The sequence below is a fragment of the Vollenhovia emeryi genome, unplaced genomic scaffold (assembly GCF_000949405.1).
Source record: "Vollenhovia emeryi isolate VEMERY1.0 unplaced genomic scaffold, V.emery_V1.0 DF939254.1, whole genome shotgun sequence".
Classification (NCBI taxonomy): Eukaryota; Metazoa; Arthropoda; class Insecta; order Hymenoptera; family Formicidae; genus Vollenhovia; species Vollenhovia emeryi.
Window position 1 is genome coordinate 267,310 of NW_011967112.1, and position 13,170 is coordinate 280,479.

Consider the following 13,170-nt stretch of genomic DNA (forward strand, 5'->3'; position numbering starts at 1 on the left):
TGTCTTAGGCCGGCCCACCGCCCAATTCGAGCGCGTGGCGAGATGTGCGCATAGCAATATCGATCGCCGGGCGGTCACATTTTGCCACACGCTCGAATTGGGCGGTAGGCCGGCCTAAGACAACGATTTTTAATAATTAATTACTCGTTAACTATTACGAAAATTGCAAAATGGTACAGGACTTTTCCGTTCATCTCGATCCGTTCTACCTTCTCAAAAATTTTGTCGGATATGGAAAGACTCACCCTGTATAACACAGAATAGAATCGCAGTACCCTTACAGCAATACGTAACACAGGAATGAGAAGTGGAAAAAATTAGATTTCTGACATACTTTTGCTTACTGCTCGATAAACCGGCGATAGCCTCGGCGTAGGCAAACATTTTGTTGTCGCGCTTATCAGCTCGTGGAAGCGATTCATTGCGAGCTCTATGAAACGCGGAATGTCAAGACGGACGCGAATCGCAAACACTTCTTGTTTGTCACGGCGATTCTTTATTAGACGCCTTGCACGAGGACGATTGATCTCGTTTAACATTCGTATAATCTCCCGCGTAGCCTTGGTTCCTCCCGCGAATAAAACCGAATGCTAATAAATTCAATGCCGCGGAGACCCTTCAGCGGGTCCGACCTATTAAAATTCCCGGACGACAGCTGGACGGGAAGCTGATGGTTCCTTAAGTCTCAGCCGCGTTTAAAACGTTCGCACAAAATGCGTTCGCACGGTCGCTATGCCAGCACAATGTGTGCCCCGTACTGTATTGCCGGGCAAAAACTACCTGCAAAGATATTCATAATCGCACGCTCGTGAGTCACAGACCAAGACACGATCTATTATTACTTCAATCAGGCCGGATTCACACTTGGCGGAGAAGCAGTGGGCAAACAGCAGAAATCCAATCAGAACTCTCGCTGGTAGTCAATAATTTCTACTTTCTGTCAGCAGAATGTGCTGTTTACCACCAACGCTGCGAGTTCTGATTGGCTTCTGCTTTTCTGCCTAGGTGTGAGTCCAGCCTTAGAATCGCGCGGATATAAATCGGGCTTTTTCTCCACGTTCGCTAATTTTCACAAAGCCGCGCGTGTCGCTCGGCTGAGAAAGTAGATAAGTTTTCACGCATATTTGTCAATCGAAACTGGTTCCGTTAAGAAAATATGACGAAATTGTACGTAAGAGGCGGCTTGAAAGATCTCGGTAAATTTACTCTCCTTCCTTAGCGGGTGAATTGCGCAAACCACGGAAACGTTCGCTTCTCTCCGCGCTGTTTTGTCGATCGAATAGGTGAAACGCGTGAATGTTGCTTGCATAAAGTCTTACTTCTTTCTTACTCTCCCTCGACGCGGGAGATACATACAAAATGCCTGCGTGGAAAAAGATATTTACACGGCTGCGCCGTCGCGCATCGAGGCCGAGGCTTGACGTCTCTCACTCGCAGCTGTGCAAATCGCTACCATAGGAATGCGCATGTAAATGAGGCTTATCACGAAAAACAACGGGAAAAGGGCGAGGGAGGGAAAGCTCTCTGCCCTTTCGCCGCAATGATTTCGCGCGCGAGGATCTCGTTCTCTCGGTTCGCGCCGGCCGGCCGGCCGGCCGGCGAGAAATCGCCGGCCACGAGCGCGGGCTCGGCCTAAATACGAAACGGGAACGCCGGAATCGTGTCTCCCTCGTTCGCCGCGGTTTTGCTCGGAATAAACGAGAGCCCGCGAACGTTGGACGGGCGCCTTGTTTCGATTATGTGGCTCGCACATTCGACATCGCGAGAGCATGGAATGCGACGCGCGAAACAGATGTTACGAACCAACGGACCGTTGCCATCACTTTGGGCGCCTTTGCGATATTTTTCATCGCTTCTAGAAAAATGTTGACTGATGACGAAGGGGATCCCAAAGCTGCTGGCAAACTCGATCAGTGTCGATAAAATAGGAGGCGGAATTAAAAACGTCAATTATCGTCATTTTTCCAAGTTCTACTCGGTCCGAGAAATTTACAGCCAATCAATTTGCAAGTTTTACGAAAGAGCAGCGATTTTATTAGCCACACATTGCTCGGACCGAGATTTGGGATCGAATTCTAGCATCGCCAACACCATGGCTTTACTGACAATCTGACAGATGTTTGGCCGCGACGTCTCTCGAAAAAGCCTGCAACCATTTTTACACGTCATACTCCACTTTTTCTCTTCTTCTAGACTTGGATATCTGGACTTGCGTTTATTAGAAGTAATCTTTTTTTCTAGGCTATTAATCTTAGTTCTAATTGCACAATATAGAGTATGCTGGTCTCATTTTGTACATATTCATTGTAGAATTGTTGTGTCAAGCAAATATTGTCGTCAAGTGTACCAAAATTTAGTCCAATTTTTATTTTTTTTTTCGTCTTTGATATAAAGTCCAGCATCGTCTAGATTTTGCTGCGTACTTTAATTCCGCAAAAGAATTTTGCATTTATATAAAGCCAATTAAAAGATTACTTCCAACGAAGAATGTCGATAAAACAGACGTTTTGAGGATCCCCTTAAAGTTAAACAACGTTGGTGAAACCGAGCCTTGGAAGTAGGAGAAGATGGGCAGTAAATTAAAATTGGTATACATCGGTAAAACTGGACAATACGTTTATTTCTACCGATGTAGATTAGCTCTGATCTCGGTTTAATTTACTCGCCGTTCTTCTCCAGTTCTAAAAATGAGAACGATTTGGTCGAATATTCGGCAGGATCGGCTTACACAAAAAATACACGCCCAGACGCAAAGATCAAAACACGAATCCCAGGCGCTAAAGAGCGCGAAACTCGATACTATTATAAATATTCCACCGAACGATCGTTGCGTAACGCGTGGTTTCATAATAACGCGCTATCGGTCGCGCTTGTGCGCGGAGTCAAAGGCGGCGGTCACATTGTCAGAAAAATTGTGCCTCGAAAGCGTTTCGACACAGGACGTCCTTCGCGAGAGGCCTCCTTGGCGGCTCGGCGGACGGCGATCACGGCATTAATAATCGCGGATTAATTACGCGCTAATTTCACCAGTAAACATCGGCATGTTTGAAAGCTCGTCAGACACTACTCTCTCGGACGGCTCCCGCGCGATAAGAATTTCTTATGTAAATACGTTAACGGCTTTATCGCTCCCACTCCGGTGGAAAAAAAGAATGCCAAGTGCCACGGCATTCGAGCCGAGGAACGAGGGATCGTGCACGACGATATAACAAAACGGCAGTTATGCAACGCGAAAGACGCGATCTAGCTTGAGCTGTAATTCGAAGACCGATAATCGCATTCTCTGGATTTTCCTACGCGTTGAGCAAGCGGCGTGCACGAAACGTTACTATCGCGCATACCTGGGCGTTGGCATATTACACTTGGGTCATTAATTAACGCGCTACCTCGCGGTGAGCGAGACGTTAAACTGACGTTTCGAAAGTGCACATATTCGCGCGACTATCATTAATTTTTCTTGCTCGGAGTAGTTGTCATTTCTGTATCTCATTTTTTTGCAGTCGATGACGCAACGCGCTGGAGGCGACTGTAACGAGAGATAAGGAATTTCTATCCGCGAAACACCCGTATTTTTCTACGAAAGATGAAGATTTATCGACGAGCACATTCGCCGTCTATAAATTTGCAAATGAGGATTGATTACAGCGTGATTATCAAAGAAGCGAGGTTTGCTCGATGTTCCCTCTTGGCGTGAATGTGCTGCGGGAATACGAGAGATTTATAGCCACGGTTTCACGGCGCGAGATAGGATTCGGAGAGACCCAAAGTTGAAGGCCAGCTGTCCCTTACGCCGGCTAGGCTGACAAACTTATGGACGGTAACAGTCCAGTCCGGCTGACTCGAGTATCGCATTTCCTCACGAGTGGCCGATTCGAGTATATGGCGATTAATGCATCTCTCCAGGGAATCCCGGCAAAACGGAAGAGAAAGGGATGACTAAGGTACAACATGGACAGAAACGCTTTTTCTCATGCGGGTTTGACCTCCCGTACGACGGCTCCCCCCCCCCCCCTCTTCCCGGCCCTATCAAGCTCAATTACTTAATTACCGGACTAAACTTGCGTGCCTATGACGTAATCTTTGACAAATATATTTGCGACGCATTCTCGCCAAGAAAAAAAGCGCGCGCGAGGCGCGCCCGTCGGGAGGAAGCTACAAATATATAAATATATAATGAGCTTTGTGTGCGCAGAGTATGGAATTATCTCACCCATTAATTATTCCGCGATTAGCCAAGCGGAAAAAATTTCTATAAATATTTACAACAAAAAAATGACTTGGAGTAGAAATTTGTAGAAATTTTTATATCTTCGTTGAAACATTAATTTTTTTTGTAAAAATATACAGGAAATAATACCAGGAATTGCAATGTTCTCGAATCAAGAAATTATTGCAAGTAGCATTCCATAAAAATGTACAATTTTGTGAAAATTAGTACAAAACTGTCCTAGTTTGAAAATTTTGAGAAATAAAATTTTAAAGAATTAATAAATAGAATATTACAAAAAATAACAAACGTGTTCCAATTCTAGCATTTTCTCGTTTTTTATAACACTTTTTAAATTTACGTAGAATTTCTTGGATTCTGGTAGATATACTTTATAGTTTCGTGTAGAATTTTGTAGCATTATTTCCGGCAGGGTAGATAAAAATACAAGAGACTGCACTCTCCTGAGACTCTCCCGAGACTCTCCTGTTTTCAAATAAGCTACGTATTATGCAGGACGAATCGTCCAATTCCTAAAAGCTTCGGTCACATTTGCAAATTGAGGTTTAGCTGATCCGAACTGTCGTTAAATGTCAAGGATGGCCGAGAGAAATGTCGCGTTAAAATTTTATCGCTGCGACATAAAAATAATATGCACCACAAGAAGATTCTGTTAAAGATCAACGCGTTTCTCGCTGGATGGCCAACAAGATGGTGCGCGTATATACACGTATAAGAATTAAATAAATTGATGACAATGTATGCCAGGAATGGAGTCACGCTGTTCGACAAATTCTCCCTCGTTCATAGGCGTCGACAGGCAACACGGGGCTTAACCGCGGCGGCTGCTATTGAGGCTCTCATTTGTATTGACCCTTAAATTTCTCCACGGATCGGTGACGCGGCGGAAGGAGAGTAACGAGTGATTCAAGGAGAAACGACGAGGATCCTTGTAGCCGCCCGTCTGGTTGCGCAATCCGCTCGATCGTACGCGCGTTTCATCTTGTGCAACCGGCTTTTCCGCTTTTCCCCACGTGCCTCGGCATTCCAAAAAACGAGCCGCCTCGTTGCGAAAGGGAGAACCGTTATTGCCCGCAACCTTCGACACGCATAAATGGGCAGTGATTTACGAATCAGATTTACGAATACAAATGAACTTTTTGAAATGCAGGGGGCTTGAATATTAAATTTCTGATTTTCTCCGATCGCCCGTCGTTGAAATTTAAGCGAGGAGAAATTTCACGAATTTTAGTTATCTGTTCAAACGACGGAAATTGGACAAAGAGCAGGGAATTTGTTGGAAATTAGTCGTTTGTCGAAATACGAAGCGAAAGACAATAATTTATTATATTTCGCGAATTTTTTGAAACCTGACCCGCCGACGAGCGTGTCGCCAATTTGGCCTTAAAGGCGCCCAGCATTTGTTTTGCCCCGCAAATTAATGTGGGTCGCGTGTAATGACAAGCCGGACGAGCGGCTAAATTTCACAGAGCCACGACCGCGAGCATAATGTCGCGTACGCTAATGTCCGTCATCGGGACGGGGCTGCACCCAAATTATCGCACTGGCAACTGCGTTGCCTCGTGTACCACCGCTGTCGAATCACCAATTCAAATTCGTGCCAGTCCTTGACGACCCGGCCGCGTCGCGACGCTTTTATCGGCGCTCTTTTCTTTATTATCAGTTCCGTATCGCCCGTACATTGAACTCAGATGCTATCGTGCTCTTGGCGCCACACCAACGTCACACGATCCTGCGTGAGGTTTTCTTACACGGAGATATCGATTTCTAACCGGTCTACAAAATTCTCCGAGATTGCAGTTACAAAAAATTATCTTCAGTGGCCTCATAATAATTTGGCAAAAAAAGATATATGTGTTATGGGCTTTAAGTAGACGCGATTAACGTTGTCTAATCGGAGTAGTCGCGGTAATATTATTGGGATATCGTAACAAGTTTTTCATAAAATTAATTGAACGAGCAATTAAAGACACTTTAAATTAGAACCAAATGAAAAAATTCCAACCGCCAGCAAATATTTAACTGATTCGGGTAAGTAATTCGAACGTAACTGCACTGAGAAAATAGTCTTTGAAAATTATTTCACTGAGATAAACATTATATGCCGCAAATAAATTGTCAAAGACTCTTTCTCAGTGTGGCAACAGGAAAACTTTCTTTATCGGCGCAACGTTTCGGCCATGGGTTTTGACTCTTATCAAGTCCAATCTAACAAATTCAAACGGCGCACGACATGCGGTCAAATGCCGTCGAGCACCACTGGACAAAACAATGAAAAGCACAGAGTTACAAAATTATGTACTGTAGGCGAAAAGGCTTGTAAAAGAGAAGATAATTTAAATAAACAGATCAATTGAATATGTATACAAATTATCCTTACGCAGACATTATAGCGCGGAGATTATTACAATTTTGCGCTCACTCAATAAATAGAGAATTATAATCGCTGAACGAAATTTCGTTGATATTTCGATTTAATAAGATCTTTTTAAATAATGTTAGTTATCTCATTTTCGTAATTAATTTAACCGAGCGCAGGCATTTTTCCTCGAGAAAGGATTTCGAGATTCAAATAAAAACACCTTCGGTGCCAATAAAGCTGAAAAATGACAAGTAGTCACGAGTGTTCTAGTTTTCTTGTCGCTTCGTGCCGGGCTCGTTCAAGGATTAATAACGAAAGCCCCACGTATACCGGTTGTTCCCTAATTCCTAATTCGTCTACGAGTTCGGACAGGCACCTCACGATCGCAGTCACGCACGAAACGAGTCGCGGCCCGGGTCTATGGCGGTGGTCCGTCCGCCGGGATAAGAAAGAAAGGAAGCCGCTCTTCTATTATGTTATAAAAAGAAATAAAACGGACGCGCCGCGGAGAGAGGAGGCCGCGAGGAGCATTCCCTGGCGAGCGGTTGCCAGAAAGCCGTGAATGTCCAACTTATCGCTATCGACCGGCCATCGGCCGCTTCGATGTGTCCCGAGTGTCCCGACCATCTGCCTTCTCGAGCCCTTCTCTCCTACCTGAAACACGCGTTCACCTGGCCGGTCTTCCCCCTCCTCCACCCCTCCGCCCCCCATGTACTTCACCGCCACCTCCGCCCGGCGATCGGTCTCGTTCATCTTATTTTCGGGCCATTCAACCATCGCCACCGGTTCTCCGGCGAGCCACGCTCCTTCGCGGCACCTCACGTGGAGAATACTCAATGGAATTCTCTCTCCTCGGCGCGGACGCGCTTTTTGCCAGACTTCCCTTCTGGACGACGACCGCGAGAATCCGCGTTCCCCCTCGCCCGCTGCGAGCCCCTAAAGCGCGGCCCTTCCGATTTCCAATAGCGAATTACGTAATCGACGCACGACGAGGCCGGAAACGAGACGCGAGTAAAGCTGAAAGCCGCCCGATGACCGGAAATGAATACTGCACATTTTTCACACCCTCAATTCGCCAAATTAGGTATTGTTATTAAGTTAACCGGAGGAGATCTTCTAGGTCAGAAGTAACTAAAAACTTCAAAAGATTACTTGACCATGTCGGACAAATTTTTATGTTTGAATTCACAACGTTTCGACCATGGTTTGTGGTCCTTTTCAACTGACCTAACAAAGAAATTGTTGAAAAGGACCACAAACCATAGACGAAACGATGTGAGTTCAAACATAAAAATTTGCCAGACATGGTCAAGTAATCTTCTGAAGTTTCTTTTATGTATTATATTATTATATTTCTGACTCTGGATCTCCTCGATCAACTTTATGCGACAATAAACTTGTGACCGATAAATCTCTTACTTCGACAATGGAAATTATTTTGCTGCGTTCTTCCCACCTACAGTTCGAGGCTATCAGCGTTAATTATTCCGAAACGCAGTATGGAAGGGCGCGTCTATTCGTTACTTCGTAAATTTTCTCTGTAACTTTCGATCGGCTTTGGTCAGTCGCGTCGAATCGGCGCGATCAATACCGGTCTGTGACTTGACGATCAATTCGAGTGACGCGGCCGACTCGCCCCGGCGCGACTGCAATGTCTTCCGGTGCGTAGGTACACCAGGAAGCGTAATTAAGCTTTTTTTTAACACGTAATTGCTTCTTCCGTGGCAGCCACCACGACGTGCTCGCCGATTAGTCGTACAATGCTCGCTGTTACTGCTCGCGACCGCTCGTACGGCAGAGACGTTAAGGGGATGCTGGAGTGATTCTGCACTTTCGCACCTTTTGCACTTCAAACTGTCTGTTTCGTGGAAAGATTTGTGCAATACACAAATTAAATGGCACGTGTACAGATGATCAAAAGCAGCTTGCTATTCCGGCCAAATGAAAGAACAATATGGCATCACTGAAACTAAGTTTGTAAGTCTAATAAAAAATAATAGCGAGCAACGTACATACTACATGTACTGCATGTATGTGTTGCTCACTATTATTTCTTATTAGACTTACAAACTGAGTTTCAGTGATGCCATATTGTTCTTTCATTTGGCCGGAATAGCGAGCTGCTTTCGGTCTGTACACGTAAGCCATTTAATTTGTATATTACACAAGTGTTTCCGCGAACTGATAGTTTCTAGGTTAGAAAGGTGCAAAAGTGCAGAATCACTCCAGCATCCCCTTAAGGGATGGAGTGATTCTGCACTTTCGCATCTTTTGCACTTAAAACTGTCTGCTTCGTGGAAAGATTTGTGCAATACACAAATTAAATGGCACGTGTACAGATGATCGAAAGCAGCTTGCTATTCCGGCTAAATGAAAGAACAATATGGCATCACTGAAACTAAGTTTGTAAGTCTAATAAAAAATAATAGCGAGCAACACACATACTACATGAACTGCATGTATGTGTTGCTCACTATTATTTTTTATTGGACTTACAAACTTAGTTTCAGTGATGCCATATTGTTCTTTCATTTGGCCGGAATAGCGAGCTGCTTTCGGTCTGTACACGTAAGCCATTTAATTTGTATATTACACAAGTGTTTCCGCGAACTGATAGTTTCTAGGTTAGAAAGGTGCAAAAGTGCAGAAACACTCCAGCGTCCCCTTTAAGCGTCCCTTTCGTTCCGCGTTTGCCTTCGATCTGAGCGCTCGCGGGGCGCGATTTTTTATTCGGGCGCCGGGGCGAAAAGGAGCGGGCCTAAATCACAGGTTTCGACGCCAGTTACGTTACCGTGATCGATAAAACAACATTCGTAGGTCGTAAAACAAACCGGTCTTGCATCTCGCTGTGATAAAAACCATTTTTCAATAAATTAATTAGAGATCAAGCTCCCGGGGGAGGTGGGGACGCAGATTGAAAGTGCGATAGCGCATGGGAGCTCTTAATTGGAAAATAAGACGTTTCAGCTGGAGGAGATGTTTATCGACATTCGATATTACCGATTATTCGATATTTCGTTCTACATGTTGACTATTCGTTCGACGTTAACTGCGATACCTTCCAAGTTGACGAATACATTCATATTCGATAATTTTTCTCGATATCGATATCTCTACGTTGAACATAGGGTAACTAGCAGGGCCACTCTCTGCCGGCCCCTTTGATCGTTGCAGCCCCGATCACGTGGTATTCCGCCATACACCAGGGCAGGATCCTCCTAACTTACAGCTTATACGTAGCTTATGATTGACCACTCAGAGCCAATCATATGCCCATTTTTATCGAGAGCCTCAAGCCACCCAAGACATCTGGCTTTGGGGTTGCGGTTATATTCCGGAATATTTATGCGAGAAAAATTTGTACTTACTGACAATTTGCAGTATATGCGTGTAAGTATATTATAATCTTTTGAGTGAAATTTTTCTACAAAGTAACATTTCAGTAACCTTGATCCTAGGTATTTCTTTTACGTGTCGTTCAACAAAACGGTATTTAACCAAACTCGTTTAACGACGGAAATCGCTGCACCCAACGAGAATATTGACGATTCGAAACTCATCAAGCTTGTTGAGGCAAACGATTGCCTATAAATTTCCTCGTCTCCGATTGGCTAGATTATTAGCGACTTATGACTCATTGCGGATCAACGTTTTTCTTTACGATTTCCAACTCGCGGTTTACGATTTCTGACTGCTGGCTTCTGTCTCCATGGCTACGTTTCCACCGAGGGTCAAAGTTGGACTAGGGTAGGGTCAGAATCGAGTTGGGGCGATCGCTCTCGCGGTGGAAACACTGAACCCCGCCTTATAAAATTTTTAAGTTAATGAGGTTCGACGGGCCAAACGCGGTTCGGTAGAAACGACAAGAGTCTTGTTAGGTTCTTGTAGTGTTGCCAACAGGTTAAACAGTAATAAGTAGCTTTTTTATTTATAAGATAGGGTTCAAGGTTTAAATTTGGTGTTTCCACCGAGGCGCTCACCCCAACTCGACTCTGACCCGACTCTGACCCGACTCTAACCCGACTCTGATCCTCGGTGGAAACGTAGTCATTGTAGACCGGGCCTTTGTACACTACGGTTCGAGCTCGCGTCCGTTGTCGCGCGTCGGTGAATGCAGGCCGATCGGGCGCGCGTGCGATCTTTATTCGACGGCCCGACAATGCACGCGCGCCGGCACAATCCCCGATTTTCGCCGGCGAGCAACGGGACGCGAGCGGAAAGGTAGGTACTCGCCACGCTCTGGCGTAATGACGGGTCTGTTCCACGCTATCGTCGTAGCGCAACGCGCGCCTCTAACGCCCGGTGCTCGTTACAGAAGCGACGTCTCTGAGGCGCGATAATAAATGGGTGGTTTCGCAATAAGGAGCGCTCTTTAGCTCCGCGCTGCTACGAGAGGTATGTAAAGTTGCGCGAACAACAAGTGGCAATCGCGCGATTTACGACGGCGCGTATAGCGTTTCCGCCATAAATGACTTTGCGTCATTCTTACGCGCCCGTTGTCGCCCGCGTTAATTTTACGGTTCTCACGGTGGTATTTTTACGCGGGGGCGAACGCGCGCGATAAAAATACGCCATTTGCATCCTCGAATCCTCACCTCGTTCGTTCACCGTCAATTATTCATTCTAATTGACATTGACGCCGAGCGTACGGGCTAATCTTAATTGATGTTAAATTAATTGACGTTAAATATAGGAGAGACGCGCCGTTCCGCGTTTTATTCGTGCACCTCCGTGGCGAGAGGCAACGTCGCCCATCAATTTTTGATTTTTGTTTTTCACCGCGAGAAAAACAGCGTCGGTTTCAACAACGGACGTGAAAATAAAATGTTTATTTTCCCCGGCGCGTCACACAATAAATATTCGAGGTAGACAACGGGGCAGATAACGAGACTTTATCGGGAGCTCCGATAAATTTCGTTTAAACGTCAAAGTCTCTGTTTAGAGAAGCGCGTTATCGCAAAGTTGCCGGTTTCGACGATCAAGAACAGACGCACGCGCTGTATTTTTATAATCGCCGAGACAAATTCCACTTGGAAAATTCGAAAAGGCTTCGACGACCCAGCGCGCATTTCAGAGAAACACGAGCTTACACACGCAAAGGCCTTCACACACAAAATTCCGTAAGGACGCAAAACGTAAGCGTAAGAAAATGGACCAATCACAGTCGAGAACGTAAGGCAATAACGCAAGCGAATCCAATCTGTTGATTTCCTTAGTCCCAGTCTACAATAGATGATTTAAGCCCTAAGCTTTAAGAAATTGGCCAATCACGATCAAGTATGAGTAGAATGCGCGACTGTGATTAGTCAATTTCTTATGCGTGGTCTACAATACGTGGAGTAAGCGTGGAGTAAGGAGTAAGGGAGAGCCCTAACTTCTAGCTTTTGGTGTAAGGAAGCTGAAATACGGGCATGATTTTTAAAATAATTGTAACATTGATTGATGGCATTTTGATTCACCGAGAGTAAGCCCAAGAGCTGAAGTAGGAGTAAGAAATAAAATGGATTTATTTCCTTACTCCTACTCCTTACTCCAGCTTACTCCATGTATTGTAGACCAGCCTTTAAGGCTTAGGGCTTAAATCTCTATTGTAGACTGGGACTTACGCTTACGTTTCACGTCCTTGCGAGATTTTACGTGCGACGGCCTCTAGAAATGAATTCGGTGACGATTTATGTGCGCGCGGCGCCAAGAGAAAGCAAGAAGCTCCCGGGAAAAAGTTTCCACGATCAACGAGCGCGGAGCAGCGGCAACGGAAGAAAGAGAGACTCACCTTGCACGGCGAGAAGAAGCACCAGGAGGCCGAGTATTCGCGGCGGCAGCATCTTTTCCCCCCCGAGTCGTTCCGCTCGCTTCGTTTCCTCCTTTGCCTCCCGTTTAAACCACTTGACAACCAACGGCACAATGCGCACCACTCGCCCCTCGGACCGAAACTCGCCGGCGGTCGTCGCGGATCCTACGGCGAAGATCGCGCGATCGATGGCAACACGCGCGCAGGGGGGGGAGGAGGGGCGGTCGGGGGAAGAGACGCGTGCAATCTCCGAAGGAACACCCGGGCGACTTGGATCGCGACGAAAGGGATCGGAGGCACGCGCGGCGGTGGCGTATCCGCGTCACACCGTGAAACGCCGTACTTCTCGCCTCGCCGCCCGAACGGTAATCGAGCTGGACACCGAATACAAACTGAGCGCGAGCGAGGCGGACGCGCGCGCGGTACTTACGCGGGATCCGTAGAGCGGCGGCGGGATCGCGCCCCCGGCTTTTTACGGGGACCTGCGCGGTCCGGCTGCGCAGTCGCGCGCGCCGGCCGAACCGGCCGAGCCTCGCGCGGCGCGGCGGCGCGCTCGTCCTTTGGCGGAGCGCGCAGATGTGTTGGTGCGCTTCCACGTGTGCGCTGAGGTTCGCCGCGAATTCGAACTTTAAGCTGAGGATGATACATACGCCGAACACATTGGGCGTGTTCCTCTCGGTGCCACTGACGGTACACCGTGAGCACTTTTTCCTTCAAATTTAAGCCTATCACACAACGCCAGGCAACAGGCAACAGGAATAGGGAATAGAAGTTTTGACGCGTTGGATT

The 13,170-nt window shown here is 46.3% G+C and overlaps 1 protein-coding gene across 1 annotated transcript in view; it reads right to left on the reverse strand.

Annotated features, from left to right (window-relative positions):
* LOC105559793 (lachesin-like) overlaps positions 1-12,793 on the reverse strand; it is an 84,453-nt gene extending 71,660 nt beyond the window's left edge. Inside the window, exon 1 of the mRNA XM_012008377.1 lies at positions 12,364-12,793. Within this exon, the coding sequence (XP_011863767.1) occupies positions 12,364-12,415 (52 nt within the window). The 5' untranslated portion in view covers positions 12,416-12,793. The remainder of the gene's footprint in view (positions 1-12,363) is intronic.
* Positions 12,794-13,170: the final 377 nt, after the last annotated feature.